A 21,679-nucleotide genomic window follows, 5' to 3' on the forward strand; every position below is an offset into this window, starting at 1 on the left:
AGCAGATCATGACATTAAGGAGTTTTTGAGAATTAAAGGAGATTATATCACAGCGGACATTTCCCTTTGCCTATGTCCTATTTATAAATGCTGTATTTATAAATCTCAGTTCAAAGTGAATCTCTGGAGAGGATGTTCAAACCCATTCTCCAAGCGCCCAACATACCACCCCTTGTTAAATACATCACTGTTTGATTCCTACATTTATTGTAGATGATTAATGCTCAACAAATGCTAATGGTGATCATCAATAAAAGATGATGATAATGATGACGATGATGCTGGTGGTGATGATAACTCTGACAGTGATGTTAAGCTCCCACATGTCTGTATTAGGTAGCTATGGTTTGTATCTATCCTGATAACCCAGTGCCCATGCCATTTGGGCTGTAAGATACTTGGAATTTTCATTTGCCATCAGTTTCCCAAGAGCTAGGACCAGCAGAATACATTGATATGTTTATAAAAAAGAGATTTGTTATGGCAACCAGTCCACCTGACTACAGCAGGAGAAAAGTCTCACCACATGGCATCTTTAAGTTGAAGAACCAGGGATTCATTGGCATGATCTCAATCCAGGGCCAAAGTCTGAAGACCCATGGACATTTAAATGATGTTTGTGGTATGAATCCAAGATGTCAAAGCCAAGGCCCTGGAACCAAGAGTTGTGATTTCCAAGGACAGATAAAGATGGATGTTCTAGCCCAAGAAGAAAGAATTTACCCTTCCTCCATCTCTTTATTCACTATGGACTTGTAGCAGATACAAATCCATGTTTGAAATGGTAGATACATTCTACTCAGTCTACTAATGTACATGCTGATCTGTTCCAGAAACATCTTCGCAGACATACCCAGAAACGTTACCAGCTATTTGGACATCCTCAGCCCCATCAAACTGACACACCAAATCAATCATTGCAAGTTAATATATAATCACAATAAATCCTGGGTAAGCATGGGAACAGAGAAGAGCTTGAAAGTCAATGTCATTGTCCTAGAAAAAGACAGGTAATAGGTGACTGTGATGTAAAGACTTCCTGTCTCTACTGTGCCCCTCTTGGTGACCAAAGGGATCTTTCAAAATTGCACTTGAGTCAGTTTAGTTTCTTAACTCCTTCAACCTCCTGCTGCAAAGACCCTCACCACGGTCTGAAAAGTCCTGTGCGAGTTGGTCCCACCCTGAACGGCCCCTAACCACCTGCACTGCTTGTCACTGCCTCAGGCCCTTTGTGTTCGCTATACTCTGTGTGGCTGACATGGCTCCTTCCGACCTCCCCAGGCCTTGCTCTTCTTCATCATCAGATCTCAGCCCAAATATCTTCTCTGCAAAGAGCCTTTCACTAGCTACACTAGCAGATGTTGCCCACACTTCTATACGTACCTATTCTTTCCATTGCTGCCTTTTGTTGTAAGTTAAAATTGTGAGCATAGGCCTGATAGAGCACTGCACAGGCAAATGGTCCCCTAGGCCCTGCCTGTGGTTGCCTTTCTGGCGGCAGACTAGCTGCAGTGTAACCATCTGTCTCCACTGGCAAAATACATAAGAAGTTAAAAAAGCAAATTAGGAATGTCAAGAGAAGTGGCGCTGTTCCGTGGACTCAGGATGGCCATCCGTGGTTCACTCTGAAAAGGCACTGCTGGGTTCCTGACGCCTAACGGTGCTCCAGTGGTTTGCAGCTCCGGTGGATCTGTAGCTGGAGAACCTTTAACAAACACACAGCCATCTTCCTTCCCCAAATCGTCAGAACTGGAGTGGGGCAAGCAGGCTCTGGAGAGTTCCAAAGCACTAGGTGACCTAGATGCCCAGCAACACTGATACACCACAGGAACAAATGTAGCTAGGTGTTTCCTTCTGGGTCATAGTCTTTCTTAACTTTGAAAATCACACACACACACACACACACACACACACACACGCCCTTTTATGCAATGTGGGATACTGGCAGTAATGAATATTGTCTTGTACTTTCAGAGTCATAAGTCACTTTCCAGGCACTACCTTGTTAGATTCTCAATCAGCCAGTTCAGAGCACTAACACCATTACAGAGAGATCTATGATGTCTTTGCTGTGACAGTGTTGTAAGAGGCAAAACGATGGAAACACATGAAAGCCGGTGGGTGGCTCAGTGTGTTATGGAGTATTCGTGCAGGGAGGAAGCTATTGCTTCTAGGAGGACTATGGGTAAATGTATAGGTGTTGAACTGAACAAAAAGGCAGTCAGAAATAAACTTTAGAATCATAATTTTAAATTATTCCATTTTATCGTTTCTGTTGGTGTTGCTGTTATTGTTTCTAAGACGCGTCTAGTCCCGTGTATCCCAAGCTGGCTTTTATCTCACTAAGTAACTGAGGATGACCTTGAAACCTGATCTTCTTGCCTCCACCTTGTAAGTGCTGGGATTTCAAGTGTGCACCACCAAGCTCAGTTTATATGGTGCTGGAACTTGGAACCCAGAACAAGTAAGAGCACTACTGGTTGAACTGTGTCCAGCCCAATCCATTGTTCCTCTAAACTTCATTTGCATATGTGCTGCTTTGTGCTGTATAAGCAAAGAAACCAGTCTGGGAGAATCTACACTGAATTGTCTATTTTCTATCATGTGAGCCAGGATTAGCTAGAGATGAGGGAAATGGTGCTCACATCTATGTTTTTTTTATTTGTTACCACAAATATGCTTTCACATTGCTATAAAAATATTGTTTAAAATCATAGCTACAAGGTCACATCTTAAAAGAAACAATCACTCTCACTTTTTATAGTAAGTGATTAGATCTGGGTGAAATGATATAAAACTTGATCATGTGGCTAAAAGTCTGTAATGTGTTCAACAATGGGAGTTTAGAAGACTAAGGTAATAGAGGGAAACCCAATTCACCACAATCCAAATCTAGGGCCACTCCTGCTGCCCCCACCCTCCCCAGTGCTTGCTGCACAGAATTTGACAGGCAGTCACTGGTTCTGGTCAGGGAAAGGGGAAACAATATTTTGCATAACCAAGTGAACTGAGCAGGCTGGCACATCATGAAACAGCCATTCACTCTCTCTTCTGCAGAACCAAGCAACCTGCACGCTGCCAGTCTCCCCCACATGGGGCTGGCTCATCTCCCTGCTCACCCCAAGACTACCAGGGAGATTTATTCACTGCCTGTGGTAGCTGTTGGTGCTGCTGGGAGAGGATACCCACACCTGAAGGCCTGTTCTATTTCCTAATTAGGAAAATTCAGTTAACACACACTTTAGGGGAAATGTCCTGGGAGAAAGAACCAGATGGGCACTCATCTTATATAAAAGCACCCTTGTTACCAGAACATGTTTGCAAATGTGTATAGGTAGTATGTTCTTATGGATGGTACATGCACACTCATTGTATACACACGGATTCTATTTACACTTCCCTCTGAAATTTCTTCAATTAAAAACATGTCCTTCCAATTGTTCTTCAGTATGTTTGCAGTTCACCCTTGGGCTGAAGGATAAGCTGTGCCTCATTGCTTTTGATGCTGGACTGTTCTTCTCACTCTTGATTTTCCTTTCTGCCAGGTACAACTCATCCACTATAACCACGAGCTATACACAAACGTCACAGAAGCTGCGAAGAGTCCAAACGGATTGGTGGTAGTTTCTATATTTATAAAAGTAAGTTTTGCATTCTTCTGTTCTTCTTGCCATCCCCCACGCCAACCAGAATATTAGTCTACAGTCTCTTTTGAGATTAAAAACATTTAAAGACGTAATGTCAATTAATGTCCACACCTAAGAGAGCTTTGGGATCTTATGGTTTTTATAACCATGGAATTCACGGAAGATTCAGGGCTACTCAAGTAAGATGAAGAAGTGATAGGTTCCATTTTAGGGCCTGTAGGTTTGGGCAGCCTCTATCCTAGAGAGAAAGCCTGTGCTATTTGCAGGCCAGGCTTCAGGCAGAATCAGGGTACAACAGCAGAAGAAGAGGGACCGGAGTACTGACAGCCTCTAGGACTTGCTGCCACCAGGAGAATAAGAGAAGTATGAGATGTCCCTCCCTGGCAGACCCTGCACTATGAACTTCCAGGCTTCCGCACAACAGCTAGAAAGTTCATCTTCCTTTCCCACTTGAATGCTGATTTATAATCCTGGCAGGTAGAATTAAGACAAAGTCCCCATGTTGACCGTATGACCTTCAGTCATGCTTCCCTGATATCCAATAGGCAAGAACAGTGTGAAATGTCCAATTGAACAAATTCTGGTTGTTAATTTAATTATCTTTAATATTTTGGCAGATATAAAGTGATGCAGATGTGCAATTTTTTAATAAAATATAAAATTTCCTTTCCAATTGTAAAAGTTTTTGTTTTGTAAACTATGTTAGTCACTATGCTAGTTGCTGGAGAGGTTTGTGCCCCAATCATTAGAGACAATTGGACCAGCCAGAACTTGGAATACTATGAAGAATTTCAGTAGAAATTTAGCATTCACCACCAAGGAGATTTAACAGAGCTCTTGGGATAATGGGGTCCTTAGAGACCCCTTAGGCAATAGTTTCCCCCCAAAGCAGACTCTATAATAGGTACTGGTCGTCTTCCCAGAGGCCATGCCTCCTGCTAACTTCCTCACCTTCATCTGAGCCAGGCCAAATTCCTGAAGCTCATAATACCCCAGTCAGGAAAGACACCCAAGTCTTTCCTCCCTGTAGTATTCATTAGTGTATTCCCATCATATACCTACTCAACAGATCTGGGAGAGGAACTGAGAATGAGTAGAGAGAAAACAACACTGCCACACACTCCCAGCCCCATGGCACTGGTGCCTGAAAGCCAGAAGCAAATTTTTACTCTTGTCCCAGTTAGGATACAGACAACCAATCCATGCAGCCAGCCTGGTCCATGAGCACTGTAAAACCTGACGGTATGTTGCACATTGTCGTGTTACCAGGAATCACCTCTCGGTGTGGTTGTCCACATGCCACGCCTTCCAAGAGTAATATCCAGGGGCCAACTTGCCTTTCCCAATAATTTGTGTTCCTTGAAAAGCATCTCAGTGTCAGTCGCTGACTTTGCCTCACTTTGCTCCAAGCTTCTAAGTCAGTGAACACTGTCCTGGAAGCTCAAGCATGTAACAGCTGACAGTGACTGATGGAGTGACTGGCAGCCAACTTCCTCCACAGCAAACTGATGCTGTTTCACAAGCTCATGCAGAAATTTGTACTACATTGAGGTCCTGACCAATAGTCAGGTTTGCAGGTCCTGATTGCTCCCCTGAAGTTTGGAAAGACCTACACTAAAGCCTTAGGCCAGTAAGGGACAGTGGCCAGCTCCTGAATCTTCTTAGGTCAGTTTAGTCCCTGAGGAATTTCCCATTCTTTCCTTGCGCATACCTGAACCTTTCTGGATCAATCTCAAAATAAACCATAGCATTCCCTCTTTCTTCCACAAAGTCAACTCCCAGATTTACAGTGAGCTAGCTGAGCTCTGACTTGTCATGCACTCATTAAAAAAAAAAAAACCTTCAATGGAACACAGAGGTCCATCCTCTACTAGAAACTGGTACCCAGAAATGAGATGGACTGAATCCTTAGTCCCTAAGGATGTTCAGCCTCTGATAGCCTCCAGCCCTCCTTCTGATACCCCTGCCTCCCACTTCCAGTTCCCTGTAGGTAAAGCAAGAACACAAGATGAGAAATCCCTACGAATGAGTGGTTCATCTAGAGAAATATCACCCTGATCAAATCCTGAGCCAGAGATGGCTAAGGGTTTAGTGGTAAATAGAGATGATGACTCAGCAATTAAGGGTGCATGTTGACTAGCCCGACGACCTGAGTTCAGTTCCTGGGACCTGGGTGGAAAGAGAGAACTGACTCCCACAAGTTGGCCTCTGAGCTCTGCACATTCTTTGAGGCATAAGTGTGTGTGTGCACACAACCAGTCAATCACTCAATCAATAAGAGAGACTTGTTTCCTCTTCCCTTCCATGACTACAGGGAGCTGAGATTTGGCTATAATTGCTGTTCAATCACATACCATTAACTTCCCACTTAGTTCACTTATATCAAGTACATACTTTATCCTCTCACCCACACAGCCAACACACTTGTGCCCACAAATCATCTGTGTGCACTTTGGAAATATTTCAGTAACTTTTAATCAGCACCAAAGGGGGCTGGTCTCAACAGCAGTATTGTCCGGCTTGTCAGGAAGCCAAGACACCCAGAAATTTAGACCCATTGCAGATTCCTATTCCACCAGACAACCTCACTGGCCTCCTGCTGCCACAGAGTATATCAGTACAAACAGGAGGAGGTGCTGAGCTGTCCTTTCAGTGCTTTAGAGGATGTCGCAACAGAAGCTGAACTTGGCACTTATGTATCCAGGGAGCACAATGTTCAATTTGGGACTTTGCCCTACTGGAGATGGATTTTTGCCTCCACTGAGATCGTGCTGTATGTCTCACTACAACACACACAGAAAACCCTGTGAAAAGAAAGACAGATGGAGACAAAATAAACAGTCTGTGCTTTCCCCAAACTAAAGTTACCTGTTGCTTATCTAATAACGATGATCATCTGCTGTGATTTTTCCAAACCTCAGAATAAATCAGATTTAAAATGTTGATGTGTCACAACATCCGATTAGCAACTGAGATGTAAATTGCAGAGCTGCGCTGAGCAAGGTAGGAGAGAAATGACTAAGATGAACAGTGGCACTGGGAAAAGCCTGAATAAAAAGGGTGTTGTTAAGGAAACTACACATGATAAAGACCCTAGTCTGTTTTTGGCTTAGTCTCTTCTCCCAGAGGAAGAATCTGGATATGTAAAAGCATACGTACAAAATGGAAACTCATCTCTAGAACAATGTTTAGCCCACTATAGGTGCTTGATAAATATTTCTAGGAGAGATGGGTAGGTGAGTGGAAGATTGAATGTTGTAGTTTATAATATATTCATATGATAATGAGCAGTGGAATTACAAGGTTCTCTTTATCCTCCCTCTTCTGGTACCCCTATTCTAGATGTTCTTCCTACTTAGATGAATGCCTCTTTCCTGACATTTCATTCCATATTCCCTGCTCAAAACTCTTTGATGGTTCCCCATTCCTAAGGAATAAAGTTTAAATATACCCTGTTGTGACATTCAAAGCCTAACATGGGCTAGCATCCCATCCCAGTGCTTTTAGCTTTTGAACTATACTAAATGTTTGCGTGAGCATCCGCCTATTGTGAACAGATCCTCAGTATGAATGCTTTTCCTGCCCTCCTTGCCTTTCTGTCTTTCCTATATTCTAACATTAAAATACTTGAGCTTCCATCCATCCTTCCAAACCAACTCAGACCCTAGCTCTCCTGATTCCCAGACAGTGGGTGGACTCCATCAGAGCACTCCCTAATCCACACGAGGATGATTTGTTTAACTACTTTTCTTCCTTCTCAATATGAGGTGTCCAAACAGAATAGAGTGTGTGTTTCTGTTCTCTTAATTTCCAACCATCATAGATTTGGACCCATGGTAAGACATCAATATGTAGGAATGAAATAATGCATGGAGATGTTTGCCCTGGGATAGTGACTAACACACAGTCATTAATACTTTCTCTTCCCCTATAGGTTTCTGATTCATCAAACCCATTTCTTAATCGAATGCTCAACAGAGATACTATCACAAGAATAACATATAAAAGTAAGTTTGGTTCAATTTCCTTTACAGCAACAATTCTACAAAGGTTAGTCTTGTCGGAAGGCAGGAAGCCAGAACCGATGATCTTCATGGGCCCTTTCTGCCTCACAATCCTTTAATTCTGTAGAAAGTCACTCTGGAGAGTCAGGGTTGGCTAAGAAGCAGCCCATTTCAAACACAAGTCCCCAGAGTACCTTTGTCATCCACGCCTGTCTAAGGCAATAACGATTATGATGATGTGGTCATCGTTATCCTGTGGATTGGTAATAAGCTCAGGGATTCTACTGGCTGACTGATTTCACCATATCAGCTGTCTGTGTAGCTGGGGCTTTGCCAACTTTGTGATTAAAAAAAGGAAAAAAAAACCACCCACCAGGTACTTTGGACCCAATATTGACCTTATCTCATTCCATAGGGGGGCTGGGCAGTATCTTCCTTCATTTTCCACACCTCATGGATCTATAGGGTTCTGCCAGCCTCCCAAGCTTTTAGATTACTTCATTCTAAACTTCTTAGTCAGAAAAGAAGGAAGTGTGCAGAGGTGAAGGAGGAAGGACCCAGAAGGTAAACCTAGAGGGCGCGGGACGTGGGGAAACCATGTGAGGTGGCACATGTCAAGGGATGTCAAAACGGAGACATAGGAGGGACATCTAGTTAGGAATGGGCAGGAAACTCGGCTTTGACCTCTGCTGAGGAGGCCCCTTGTTTTAAAGCTGCTCCTTCATTCACAAAGGGAAAAAGTTCAACTCAGGGTTTTTGACATCCTCTTTTTTTTTCTTCCCCCCTTTTTCATTTAAATTAGAAACGAGCTTATTTTACATGTCAACCCCAGTCCCCCCCTCTCCTCCTCCCTTGCGCCCCACTGACCTCCCCCCCATCCCATCCCCTTTCTGCTCCCCAGGGAGGGTGAGGCCTTCCATGGGGAAATCATCAAAGTCTGTCATATCACTTGAAGCAGGGCCTAGGCCCTCCCTCCTGTGTCTAGGCTGAGAGAGCATCCCTCTATGTGGAATGGGCTCCCAACGTCCATTCATATACTAGGGATAAATAGTGATCCACTACCAGAGGCCCCGTAGATTAACCAGACCTCCAAACATGAAATCTTAAAGATCGAGATTTGTGAATCAAACAACAGACAGATAATGATTCCCAACGACAGGAAAAAGAACATGTGGACATTTTCATTCTCACATCTCCCTGCAGAGTGCTTCCCTGAGCCCGTAGCTCAGCTGTGCCTTCCAGTGTCAGTGGAAGAGACGGTGGGAGGACAGCACAGAGAGCAGTGCCCTCTGTCACTGACTGCTTCTCCCATCCCACATCTTCTGCGGGAATGTACGGATGGCTGAGACACTGGTCCTCCCCACGAGGGGATCACCATCAGGTCACTCCTACATACAGAGGCTGAGGAACTGATGGGGTGACACACTGATGGCCCTGAGACCACTCCAGCCCAACACACATCGCCTTCAAGACTGACTCAAATCCTCTCCGCACACAGCCATGCCCTTCCTCATCAGTATTCTTGCAGAATTCTCCCTAGGCACACGCTTAGATTGCTCAGCTAAGGGAGATATTTCTGTCTTGTGTGTAAATAACACATTTATAACTGCCTATAAAAGATTATTATTCTTTTAACTTTTTTTGATTAAAAAGCATGAAAATTAAATAAATGTTTTCAAATAATCTTGAATTTGCAGTTTAGAGACCGTGAAAAGTCATGAAATTGCACATTAAGCCCCAACACACAATCTGTCTGATTTCCACTAGCATAGGGGATCATTAGGGGGTCCTTTGCCACCCTTACCTCCCCCTACACAAGTCTGATTAATATGGAGTGAGGTGGTCACTGGCATAGAAGGGAAAGCAGAGGAAGGGAGGAGAAAAGAGGGAAAAAAGATAGAAGGCAAGCTGCAAAGAGAGAGCCAAGGCATTCCAGGCAGAGTGGCAGCATTCCAAAATCTGCTGAACACTGAAGGCACGAGGAGGAGTTCAGAGAGGGCGATCTGTTCCTATCAGCACGTCATCTCAGTTACTGGATGAACAGTCTCCTTCAGTCACAGTCACAGGTGGAAGGGGTGAGGAGGGACAGTGTTCTAGGACCAAGTCTCTGTATCATAGGGAGCTTATGATGTTTCCACCACTGAAGTAGAAACGCAGAAAGAGGAAATAGATGTACTCTCTCCTCCATCCGCCGCCCCTCACGCTCAACACCTGCCAGGGCCACAGGAAAAAAAACGGAGGGTTAAGCAGGACACTCTGGCCTGCATGCCGAGACATGATAATGGGTCCTCTAATAGCATATGTTCTGTGGGAGGTGTCTCCCACAGTGACCTGTGTCACATACCTGAAAGGAGTTTCACCCCAGGGATAATGAAGACTTGATACACAGAATTGGCCCAGACACCACCATGCCCAGGACATTGGCAGAAAGGGATTGATTTGCTCAGCAGGAAACCACAGCTCTCTTCCCTCCAGCTCAATTTCCTACAGCCTCCAGCAGGGGAAGGTTGGCCCTGTGGCAGGTAGGGAGTCTGAAATGAAGCACCCTCAAGCATACAACTTAGGCATCTCCCCACACCCCAAGAGTCTGTAAGAAGCAGCAGGTTACACTGGCATGAGCCCACAAACTCAAGTCAAGAGGAGGATGATGCTACCCGCTTGGGGTACTATTATAGTATCCTGCTTTCATGCTCTTAAATGAACAGGGAGAAGACACACACATACACACACACACACACACACACACACACACACACACACAGAGTCTTAGTTAGGGTTACTACTGCTGTGATGAAACACCATCAGCAGAACAACTTGGAGAGGAAAGAATTTTTTTAGCTTACACTTCCGAATCACTATTCATCAACAAAGGAAGTCAGAACAGGAACTCCAACAGGGCAGGAACCTGGAGGCAGGAGCTGATGCAGTAGCCATGGAGGATGCTGCTTACTGGCTTGCTCATAATGGCTTACTCAGCCTGCTTTCTTATAGAACCCAGGACCACCAGCACAAGGATGGTACCACCCACAATGGGCTGTGCCCTCCTGCATCAAGCACTAATTAAGAAAATGCCCTACAGCTGGATCTTATGGAAGCATTTTTTCCAACTGAGGTTCCCTCCTTTCAGATAACTCCAGCTTATGTCAAATTAGCATAAAACTATCCAGTAAACCCTCATACTCTACTATTTCAACCACACTACCCAGGAACACCCAAACGCATCCCTCCCTGATCTCTCAACCATCCATTTCACTGCAGAGTTCCAACCTGCCTTGCTCACTTAAGTATAGTATCCACTCTGCAGTGTAGAGAACATCAGAAATTTAGAGGTGATGTGGAATGGGTACTCTGCCCACCCCAGGGTCAGTGCTGTACATGTAGCACTTATGTTTGCTATCCCCAGTTCAGAGATGAGACCAAGGATGCACATATGGTAGGTGGCTGTATACTCAGTGACTTCTATATAATCAACAAGCACTTAGCAGTGAGTGTTGACTTCTCACTGTTATGTGGAAAGGTTTAGTCAAGATGTCTCTGCCCACAGGCAGAGGTCCCCAGGTCAGCTAAGGAACAGGGATCCACATGGCCTTTATCTTTCCAACATCAGAGGAATATCCAGCAAGGATCTTTGCTATCAGCCCATGAATTCATATGATGCTATCTTAGGCGTGTTCTTTAAATATGCTTAATTTCTACTCCCCAGCACCTGTCACATGACCAAGACGCTCAAGGTCACAACGCTCCCACAGAGATGGGGATGGGGAAAAAAAGAACTTTCTGAACTACAACCCATTCTTCTGTACACATGGGTCCTCCTGGGCATGATTCCTATGTCATTCCCTTTCTCCCATGCTTCCTTCCTGTGAAGCAAGGAAAGACAAACTCTGAGGTCTTGAAACTAATGATAAATCTGGTATTTTGGTATAGCACAAAACCTTTCAGCATGCTTTTCTCTTAGTTGCAGCTTGGATTTCGGCTGATGAGCAATTACATTGCTCAGCACATTGCTTCTTACATTTGCTTCCACTTAGAAGGGGTGTCAACTAACCACAGAACTAACACAGTGACCCTTGGCCAACTCAGGCTGATCCTAGACAAGCTATGTCCAACTCCTGCATACATGTTACTTCCCATAGGGACCCCCTGTGGAAATCAGTATCCTTCAAAGGACGCTGTCACACTGTCATGATTGGCATATCTAGAAACCAGAGATGGCGCCACAGACTGGAAGCTAGTTCAAGCCTTCAAGCAGAGTGACATCATCTTCTGTCCAAAGGAGCACTCTAGGAGAGGTAGATGGTTCGGGGGTGGGAGCACCTGCTGAGCAAGCATGAGGGCCTGGGATTAAATCCTCCACGTCCACAAAAACAGCCAGGCATGCCTGCATTTGCAACTATAACCCCATCATCATGAGGGACAGAGACAGGAGAATCACTGAAGTCTGCTGGCTGCCAGCATAGCTCCATGTTCAGGGGCAGACTCTGTCTGAAGGGAATAAGGCAAAGAGTAATAAAGCAAGACACTCAATGTCTTCCTCTGGTCTTTTCGTGCATGCTCATGGACAAGACATGTGCATAGACAACACACACACGTGGTGTGATTACTTGACTAAAAATAGGCTTGAGGAAGGCTGGAGAGATGGTTTAGTGGCTAAGAGCACTTGGTCCTCTTGCAGAAGACTCTGGTTCAATTCTCAGAGCCCACATGGTTGCTTACAGCCATTCATAACTCCAACTCCAGAGAATCCAAAGGCCTCTTTTGACTTTTTACGAAGGTACCAGGTATGCATATGGATTTCCATACATACATGCAGGGAAAACATTCATAAATATAAAATAAAATAAGCCTAAAATAGTTTTAAATAGACTACAACGTGGCAAGAGAGAAAACAGAAAGTGGTTAAAACCATCCAAATAAGGGGACAAGGTGGTGTGACTGATGGTGACCAGGTCAATGGGGAGAAGGAGATGATAAGTGATTGGATATATTTTAAAGAGACAGGAGATTTTTTTGATAAATCATATGTTTAACGTGTAAGAGAAAACAGAACCGAGGATTCCCATGAAATCTTTAGTCCAAGCCACTGGAAGGAAGATATTTCCATCTGCTGAGATGGGGAAGACTCAGATGAAGCATGTCTGTGGGTAGGGAAGGGATCACAGATCGTGAACAAGTCGTGCTTGGGATTTCCATTAAGCATTCAAGAGGAGGGGTGGTGTAGGCAGTTGGACATATGAGTCTGGATTTCAGGAGAGAGAACCAGAGTTGCGAATGTGGAAGACATCAGCATCCAGATGGCATTTAAACTTGGGTGAAGTCATAAGCGTAAGAATAAATACAGGAGAGAGGCGGGACAAGCCCTCACTTCTGAAAGGACAGCTCAAATCTTCATGACTTGGAATTGAAAACCACTTCTAAATATATATCCAAGGCCCTAATATAGAAAAGGCTCCTATGTGGCCATCTCACCAGCCAGCTGAGGAGGTGCAGGAAGGAAGGAGCATAGAAGCCAGTTGGCACTAGATGGCAGTTATAGAGACACCTGAGTACAGTATTGGGGACAGAGGTAAAAACTGAAAAAGGGGAAACTGGGGAAAATGGTTCTTTCAAGATGCAATATATATTTTACTATATATATATGCATTATATGTATGTGTGTATAACATACATGCATGTGTATTTTACAGTATATTGTGTACATACATGCACACATACATACATACACACATACATACATACATACATACATACATACATACATACGGGTAAAGAAGTAAAGGTAGCCTTGCCAAAGTATGGGAGAGTTTTGGAAGCCATGTTGGTAAAGGCCACCATTATCATGAGCAAGGGTGCTCTCTTGTGAAGAGCTAAAAAAGGAGCAGGCCTGCTGTGTTGTTACTTTTGTCAGTGTGGTGCTAAAATACCTTATAAAAGCAATCTAATCCTGGAAGACTTTCTTTGGGCTCACAGGGTACCACCCACGGTGGGGGGAGAAATCTTGACAGCAGGAGCTTGAGGCAGCATGTCACACCATCCGTAATCAGACGAGCCAAGAGAGATGAGTGCTCAGTTCTCTTCCTTCTATTTTCCAGTAGACTGACGCTATCTACACTTAGGGTGCCTCTTTCCACCTCAATAAACCCATTCTAGACCCCCCCATTGATATATCCGAATCTTTGTTTCTGTGACGATTTTAAATCCCATTAAGCTGGCAATTAAGATTAGCCATCACACTGGACTACTATGCTAGCTCTATCACTGCCTTTGCTATCTGACTTCATATGCGTTTAGCAACCCTAAGGTTCAGTGGCCTCATCAGTAAGCTAATGTTGAAAGGACTAAGTGAGGATTAAATAAAATAATAGGTCAAATGCCTGGGCAGTGGTTGGTATTAACTCTGTTTACCACATTTGTGTGTTCCTCAATTGTTTTAAGGCATACTCCTGTCGAATCCAGCTCCTAGATGTTGGGAGGCAAGTCACTGTGCCAACAACAGTTTATTCTGAAGGCAAGCACAGCCCAGGGCACACAGGCAGCTGTGGAACATGCTCGCCTTCAGAGAAGCACACTTGACTGTGATTGGATAAAAGTAGCGCTCACAAGGACATTGTGAGATGTTCCTGCTTTCCATGGGAACTTGAGTTTCATTTTTTAGATTATTATTTAGTACGCATGGGCATTTTGCCTTCAGGTATGTCTGTGCACCATGTGAGCACAGTGCCCCCAGAGGTCAGGGGAGGGTGTCAGGGCCTTTGGAACTGGAGTTACAAAGCCACCAGCCCCTCTGGAGGAGCAGCAAGTGCTCCTAACTGTTGAGCCATTGCTCCAGCCCCGGGAGCTTAAATTTCATACATCTGAGTAAAACTTGTAAAATATTCTCACTAACCAGGACCGACAATAGAAAAGACCAGCCGGAATTAATTTCAGGCTGAATTCAAAAAGTCTTCTAAAGAAAATCCATTTTATTAAAGGCAAATTCCGCTTCAACAGAGTGAGGTCAAGACTGAAAGCATGACATTGAAAAATGGATTTTCAGAAAGGTTTCTCTTGAGGAGATATTGGTGATTTAGCCTGAAGTGTTTTAATTTTTAATGCACTGTACTGGGGTGATATTTATATGCCTCTGTTTTCCTTGTTAATTAATCAGCACACATGGCACCTCAATTACATAAAAGGTAGCATTTGTATCGTTTTAGTACCACTTGATTTCATTGAACCAGCACTTTTTTAACAGTAGTTTCAATAGGCAAAACTAATGATTAATGGATTACAAAGAACCTTCTAGAATGGATAACAAGGAGTGGCTATCAGAGCATTGCTGCAAATGAACACTTTCTTCTCAAATCCTCAGGCAGTTATGTTACTCTGGAGGCTTTAGCTTCCTTCAGTTGCCTGTTCACATTTGTCATGACTTAGAGGCCTGAAAGTTTATGTACTTCGTCCCCACCTAGTAGGGCTGTTTCGGAGGGTGATAGAATCTTTAGGAGTGGGGTCTCAGTTCACTAGTGGGTATCACCCAGCCCTTGTTCAACCCTGACCTATCTGTTTCCTTGATGGTTGAGGCAATGAACCCAGCCACATCAGACTCCTGCTGTCACAGCTGCGAGCCACTCCCACTCCGTGCCTTTCCACCCATGATGAACTATAGCCCCCAAACTGTGAGCTAAAAGAAATCCTTTCTGCCTTAAGTTGTTTCTCCCAAGTATGGAGCCTCAATGAGGGAAAGTAACTAATACAACACTCATCTCATGGCTAGAAAGTACAAAGGAGAGCTTTTGATTTAAAAAAGAATTCAGAGGACCACCAAGTCCAAATCAACTTTCTGTGTTAGCATACCCCCTCCAATGCAATCAAGACATACCAGCCGGAGGCATTTGGAGGGGAATATATAAACATGGCACACAGAACAAGCTCTTAAAGGGTGTTTAATTGGCCCATGTGTAATTTCAAGTTAGCCACAAATCCCCTAGTAAATATGGATGTGTACGCAAGTACAGACCAGCCTGTAACTGCCTTCTTCTCAGCTCTCAGGGAGAGTTCTCAGCACAGCTTCCCCCCACCCAGAGGGATACAGTATTAAGAAGGATGGCCAAAGGGCTTAAGCATATTGCTCCAGGTCCCTTTCTCTCTGCTTAATTGAACATGTGGTCTCATTTCAGAGGAACAGACTGGTGAGCGTTTTCACATAATGGGAAATGCTGCACACCACTACCCATGTTGTTGTTGTCTCAGTAGTTACTCGTGGCAGTGAGGAACTGGTGAGGTGCAGCTTGCCTCCAATAATATAGTTCTCGGAGGCCCTTTTCCTCATTTGTTGTTTGGGTAAAACAAAAAATTATGTTACTTTATTCCATTGCAATTTTGTTGTTTGTTTCAGTTGAATTTGCTTCAGATTATAAGGGGCATAATGCTATAAAATTGCCTGCTAGTTCCATATTGCTCAAAGCCAGTATTGATCTTTGGAAATATCCGACTGTTTTCTCAGTGGTGTGGTGTGCTTGGAATAGGGACTGTATAAGCAGGAAGCAGGAGATGTTGAATATCAGCAATGGTCCGTGAGACTCAGCCCCCATGCACTTGGCTAAGGTACCCAGTGGAAGCTCTGACTAAAGAAAGATCCCCATTGTGTCATCTGAGACATTTCATTACAATGTGTTTTTCCTGAATAAGTAATAAGAACTCAACTGGGAACTTCTTACTTGTAACTATGAGAACTCAGTATGAGATAAATCCTAGATTCAACATTAGTATGTCACAAAACCACAGTCGTTCAGCTTCCACGGTCATTCAGAACAGTACAATTCCATGCATACTGATCATCTAAGAGTGATCCTCCTGTCCTTATAAATCTGTAGCTGACACATTAACAAGGCAATGCTTTTGTGTCAAAACCTTATGATACTAAAGAAAAATTTGGTTGTATAAACTTGTTGATGTTGAGAGATATTTTGGGATCTATGGAATGTTTTTACCTGAAGATAGCCTTAGTAATTATCCACAACTCCCCATTGCTCCAAGTAAGAAGAGGTTATATGAGTTATCCATGAAGAAATAGTAAGCTGCTGGCAAGCACATAGTTAAAACGTACAACTAGAATTATAACTCCTGACTTGAAGTCTGAGGCTTTGCCTGCTGTAAACAATTTTCTCATAAGAGAAATTATGAAAAACATTTCTGAATGCTGAGGCTGAAAATTTCTGAGTTGAGTTACCTAGAATTTTACTTGGGTCGTACTATCTCTATCCTATTTGTCTTAGTTATTTTTCCATTGCTGTGATAAAACACCATGTTCAAGGCAACTTACAGAAGAGTTTATTAGGGTCTTATAGTTTCAGAGGGATAGAGTTCATGACCAACATGGTGGGGAGCTTGGCAGCAGGCAGGCGAGCATGGCACTGGAGCAGCAGCTAAAAGCTCAGCTCTTGAGGCACTGTTACAGGGCAGAGAAAGTTGACTGGAAGTAGAGTGGGCTTTTGAATCCACGAATTCTGCCCTCAGTGACACACCTCCTCCAACAAGGCCTCATGTCCTAATCCTTCTTTAATAGTTTCAGAAACTCAGGACCAAGTGTTCAAATACATAAGCCTGTAGGGACCCATTCTCATTCAAACAACCACACCTGCCAAATTCACCAAGCAAACCCCCACAGAGAGAAGAGGTATATGCAGAAGCACAGCCAATAGTTCTCAGATTCCAATGCCTAAAAGAAAGAGTGTTGCTTCATTTTCAGGCTTTCATGCAGGGTGGTGCCAGTGATGCGGGCGATGTCAATATAAGTTCATGCCAGTTTCAGCAACGTAATTATGAGAGTACATGCATACTTGATGTCAAAACATGATGTCACAAAGGTACTAGAAACAAGGTCAACATTCTCATCCCGATGGTTTGCGTGTCATGTACAAGGGACGGTAGGCACACTACATTAAAGTTAGTGGTGCAAGATGGAGGGATGCTTCCCCGTCACCTGTCCAGTGTTGGCTATTCCTGGCTTAGTTTCTGCTCAGCGCCATCACCAGGTAGAGTTGCTGAGCAGAAACCATTATATTTGATCATTTAGTCTTGTGTTTACTGAATGTCCTCTGATATGGTGGACCTCAAAATGGGATCCACAATACAAGAAGAAAACCATTCCTCTGAGGCTTACAGTTTAGTGAGAAGAGTCAGATACTTAAATGATTCCTGGAAAGCTAATTCAGCTGGGAAAGTCAAAGTGCTGGGTATGACAAGGAGTTTACCAGGGAAGCTGAGCAAGGATGCTACAGGTCACAAAGGGGAAACTAATGCTTCCCAGAATGGCTGAGTAGCATGGCTGGAATGAGCCTTATGCTAGATAGTACTTGTAAAGCACAGTCCTATTTGTTCCTCTAATAGCCTGTGAGCCAAGTGCTCTGACCTTCTATATGCTGGGTCTCTTATCAGCTATGGGTCCAAGATCATACAGAGCAAGCAGCAAAGTCATTCAAACGCGGGTCCTAAGCACCAGATTCTTCAACATGGATGTTTTCAAGTTCTGTAGAGGGAAATTAAAAAGACTAGACATACAGACTAAAAAGATTGGTAGAAAGAACACAGTAACAGCTGGTGATCCCAGGAGAATGGCCACTGAATCCCACAGAGGGGTGACCAAAAAGGACTTTCCACCAGGATCCCAGAGGTTGGAGTATCAACACTATAGTGCTTTGGAAATATGCTGATACCCCATGAGGAGGATAGACATATAAACATCACCTTTTTTGTCTCTTGCTCCTAGCCTGTACCCTCCTCCAACCCTTACCTCAAATGTGGCAGCTGCATAGGGGCTGGTCTAGTTTCAGGAAAGTATAAATGTTCTTTATCTTGGCTCCAGTTCTGCCTGGATTATTCTTCATCTCTGCTACGTGCATCCTTCCCTCCTCCCAACCACCCCAAATAAAAATAAAATATAATAATAACTGCATGCTAGAGTACCCAATATGTTCCTTGTACAAGCTTGGTTAAACAAATCGCATTGACCTTTAATAAAAATGTGGCGAATGCCTCCTTCTCTCATTCAATATGTTAATCTTCAGGCCAAACTGCCATCAGAGCAAGCCTCATTAAGTACAAATCTGATCAGGCCAACCCTGGCTCCAAACTGCCCCCAGGCTGAAGCCCAAACTCGCAACAGTGCAGACAAGGGTCTTCTGGATGTAGCCTGTATTGACCCTGCTAGCCTCATTTCCCTCCACCTGCATCCTGCCCATCCTCAAGCTGTCCCTAAGTTCAAAGCCCGCTAAACTCCCTCAGCTCTGTCTCCAGCATGCCTCTGTCAGCAGTCCCCTTGACACCTCACCCCATGCCAGTCACATACTGATCACTTCCTGTCATTCAAGATGCAGTTCAGGGTGGCTCCTTCATTCTTCCTTTCCTGAGTCTCCTCACTCCAGGGGAAGCTGATGGCCCTCTCTGAGTGTGTACAGCACTGTGACTCCTCCCCGCATTCACCTGATTATGCCTGGCTCATACACTCCAAGCTTGATACTGGCACATGATCAGGGCTTAGGAACAGTTGCAGCCAGGATGAGAAGGATACCCAGCTTAAGTTTATTTTGCTACTGACTGATGAAATTCAGGACAAGCATGTGACTGTGTGCTGTGGGCATTGTGGCTTTGTGACAGGAACACCTGCTATCTCAGGCTACAGTACAGACTCTGCCCAGACAGATTCCAGTTGCTCCTTCCCTCTTGGACTTGTCCTGGGGCCTTGGAAAGTTCCCATGGAAAGTGTCAGTTTCTATTCAAATGGAAGGTTTTTAAAAGTTGCCAAGCATGGTGGTTTACATCTAACGTATACCATGCAACACTTGAGAAGTGGATGATTAGTGGTTCAAACCAGCCTGGGCTGCATGACATCATGTCTTTTTTTAAAAAGGAAAGGAAGAAAGGGGAGAGGGAAAAAAAGGACTGGAAATCAGTTAAGAGTACTTGCTGTTCTTGTAAAGGGCCTAAGTTCATTCCCAGAAATTGCATCATATGACTATAATTCTAGATTCAGGGGTTCTGACACCCTCTTCTGTCCTACAAGAGCATCTGTACACACATCTATGTATACACATACACATAAGTGAAACTAAAATATTTTAAGAGGGGAGGGAGAAAGGAAAGGAAGAAAGAATGGAAAGAAAAGAGAGAAAGGACAAGAGAGGGAGGGAGAAAGCCTTGATCTTAGTGTCAGTAAAGTTTTCCTCCAAGCCCAGATGGGCAGATCTCACTTCAAGCACTGATGGAGCCCTGGAGGGGTTCTTGCACCACAGTAGAAGGTTTTAGATGGAGTGGATAAATGGTAGATTTGTTTGCATTATTTCAAACTACTAATTTGATTGGTCTTCTCACATGTAACAGTCAAGGAGCACTAAAACTAAAAGCCCTTAGCAAAGATGGCTCTCCGAATCAGAGAAAATTTGAACAATTCCTGAAGGAAAAGCTGGAGGAATGTCTCTACCTATAAAAAGAGATTGGCACATGAGTGCCTACAGCAGCAGACAGAGCTGTCATCTACATATGTATATTGTCATGTGCTGTTTGGGTCTTCAACGGGAATGAGGCAGGCACTGTATCTCCCCTGTCCATTGCCGTATCTTAAGGGCCTAACCCTGGGCCCAGCTCAAATAGGTGCTTAGTGAATATCTGGTGACTTAATGAATGGCCTTGGCTTGCAGGTCAGGAAAACTGGGTTTCAGTTCCTACCCTGCAAGCACCAGCTTCCTCTATGGCTGTGGACTTTGTCTCTCTGGTCTTTATTCTTCCCATCACTGTGGATGTTTTACTATATGCCTGACCCATCTGTCTGAGTATGGGATCTCAGATATGTATGAACACCTTTCCTTACACAATACCGCACTCAATTGATGGCATCAGCACTACAGAGTTAGTTCTTTCCATGGGAGTTGGATGCATGCAGAGGGACTCTGGGAGTGAACCTATATCATCCCTCTGCCAGCCAGGTTTTGGTGCCCTACTAAATGCTCTCCAGGCTGCTAGACTTGTCATATGGTGGGTGCTCGCAGCACCCTGGGACATTTACCATCTCTGGAGACAGATCTGCAGTTCCTGGGACATGAAAGCCACAGTAAGATGGGATTAGGGACTGAGAAAGACAGAGGCTTGGACAGATGGTCAAAGAACACAACATTGAAAGACAGAAGCAAACATAAGGTAAGGAAACCGGAGAAGCTACAGAAACTGAGAAGAAGCCAGAAAAAGAAGATGATGAACTGCCACATTTTGGAAGCTGAGAGAAGAAAGCAATAGTATTCATCAAAGAAAGAGAAGTTATTGTATGGAGAAAGGAATGGTAGACTATATCAAAAATTTAGACCCTGATACCTTATCATCTTCTAAAATTTCAACCAATGCATTGAATAAAAATATCAGAAAAGAAACACCAAAATGCTAATAGTAATTGTTTGGCATGATTAAATTATCTCCTTTTTCTCTTTTATCTCCATAGTCTTAATATGTGTGCATGTTATTTTTAAAATTTAAAAGCTATTTAGTAACAAAAGATGTAATATATGAAGATCAGACTATCTGCATGGGCCTACAGGGGTAGCACAAACAGAAAGTCAACTATTGAACTTGAGCTTTGAACTTCCTGGTAGGATTTGGTCTGGTTAATGTCTCCCTAAAAGTATCTTCTTAATGTATTTTTAATCAGGTCGTATTTATAAATAATAATGGCAACTGAACAACAGGCCCTGAAGCCTTGACTTCCTCATTTCATTGTGGCTGTAATTCCTGTATTTGTTGTTCATTTTGACTTGTGGCTTCAGAAGTTTAGCCTAGCAGCATGGAGAAAGCATGGCAGAGAAAGCAATTCCATCCACAATGGCGGTAGTTTGAGGTGGAGCTTACAACACACAAGACACAGACAGAGCAGGCTGGAACTACGGCCTGGTTTAGCATCACTGTTAACCACCTACTTTGGCAACCCAGGCCCCAAACATTAAAGGTTCCACCGCCTTCAAAATAGCATGACAAGCTATAGACCAAACTTTCAAACATGAGCCT

General features: G+C 43.8%; 1 protein-coding gene across 5 annotated transcripts in view; it reads left to right on the forward strand.

Annotated features, from left to right (window-relative positions):
• Ca10 (carbonic anhydrase 10) overlaps positions 1-21,679 on the forward strand; it is a 497,907-nt gene that overhangs the window by 470,453 nt on the left and 5,775 nt on the right. For all 5 annotated transcript variants that reach the window (XM_040749478.1, XM_040749477.1, XM_013117703.3 and 2 more), the window contains 2 exons: positions 3,546-3,641; positions 7,582-7,654. In XM_040749478.1, coding sequence (XP_040605412.1) covers positions 3,546-3,641; positions 7,582-7,654 — 169 coding nt within the window. The remainder of the gene's footprint in view (positions 1-3,545; positions 3,642-7,581; positions 7,655-21,679) is intronic.

Source organism: Mesocricetus auratus, unplaced genomic scaffold, assembly GCF_017639785.1.
Source record: "Mesocricetus auratus isolate SY011 unplaced genomic scaffold, BCM_Maur_2.0 Super-Scaffold_100007, whole genome shotgun sequence".
NCBI classification, from domain to species: domain Eukaryota; kingdom Metazoa; phylum Chordata; class Mammalia; order Rodentia; family Cricetidae; genus Mesocricetus; species Mesocricetus auratus.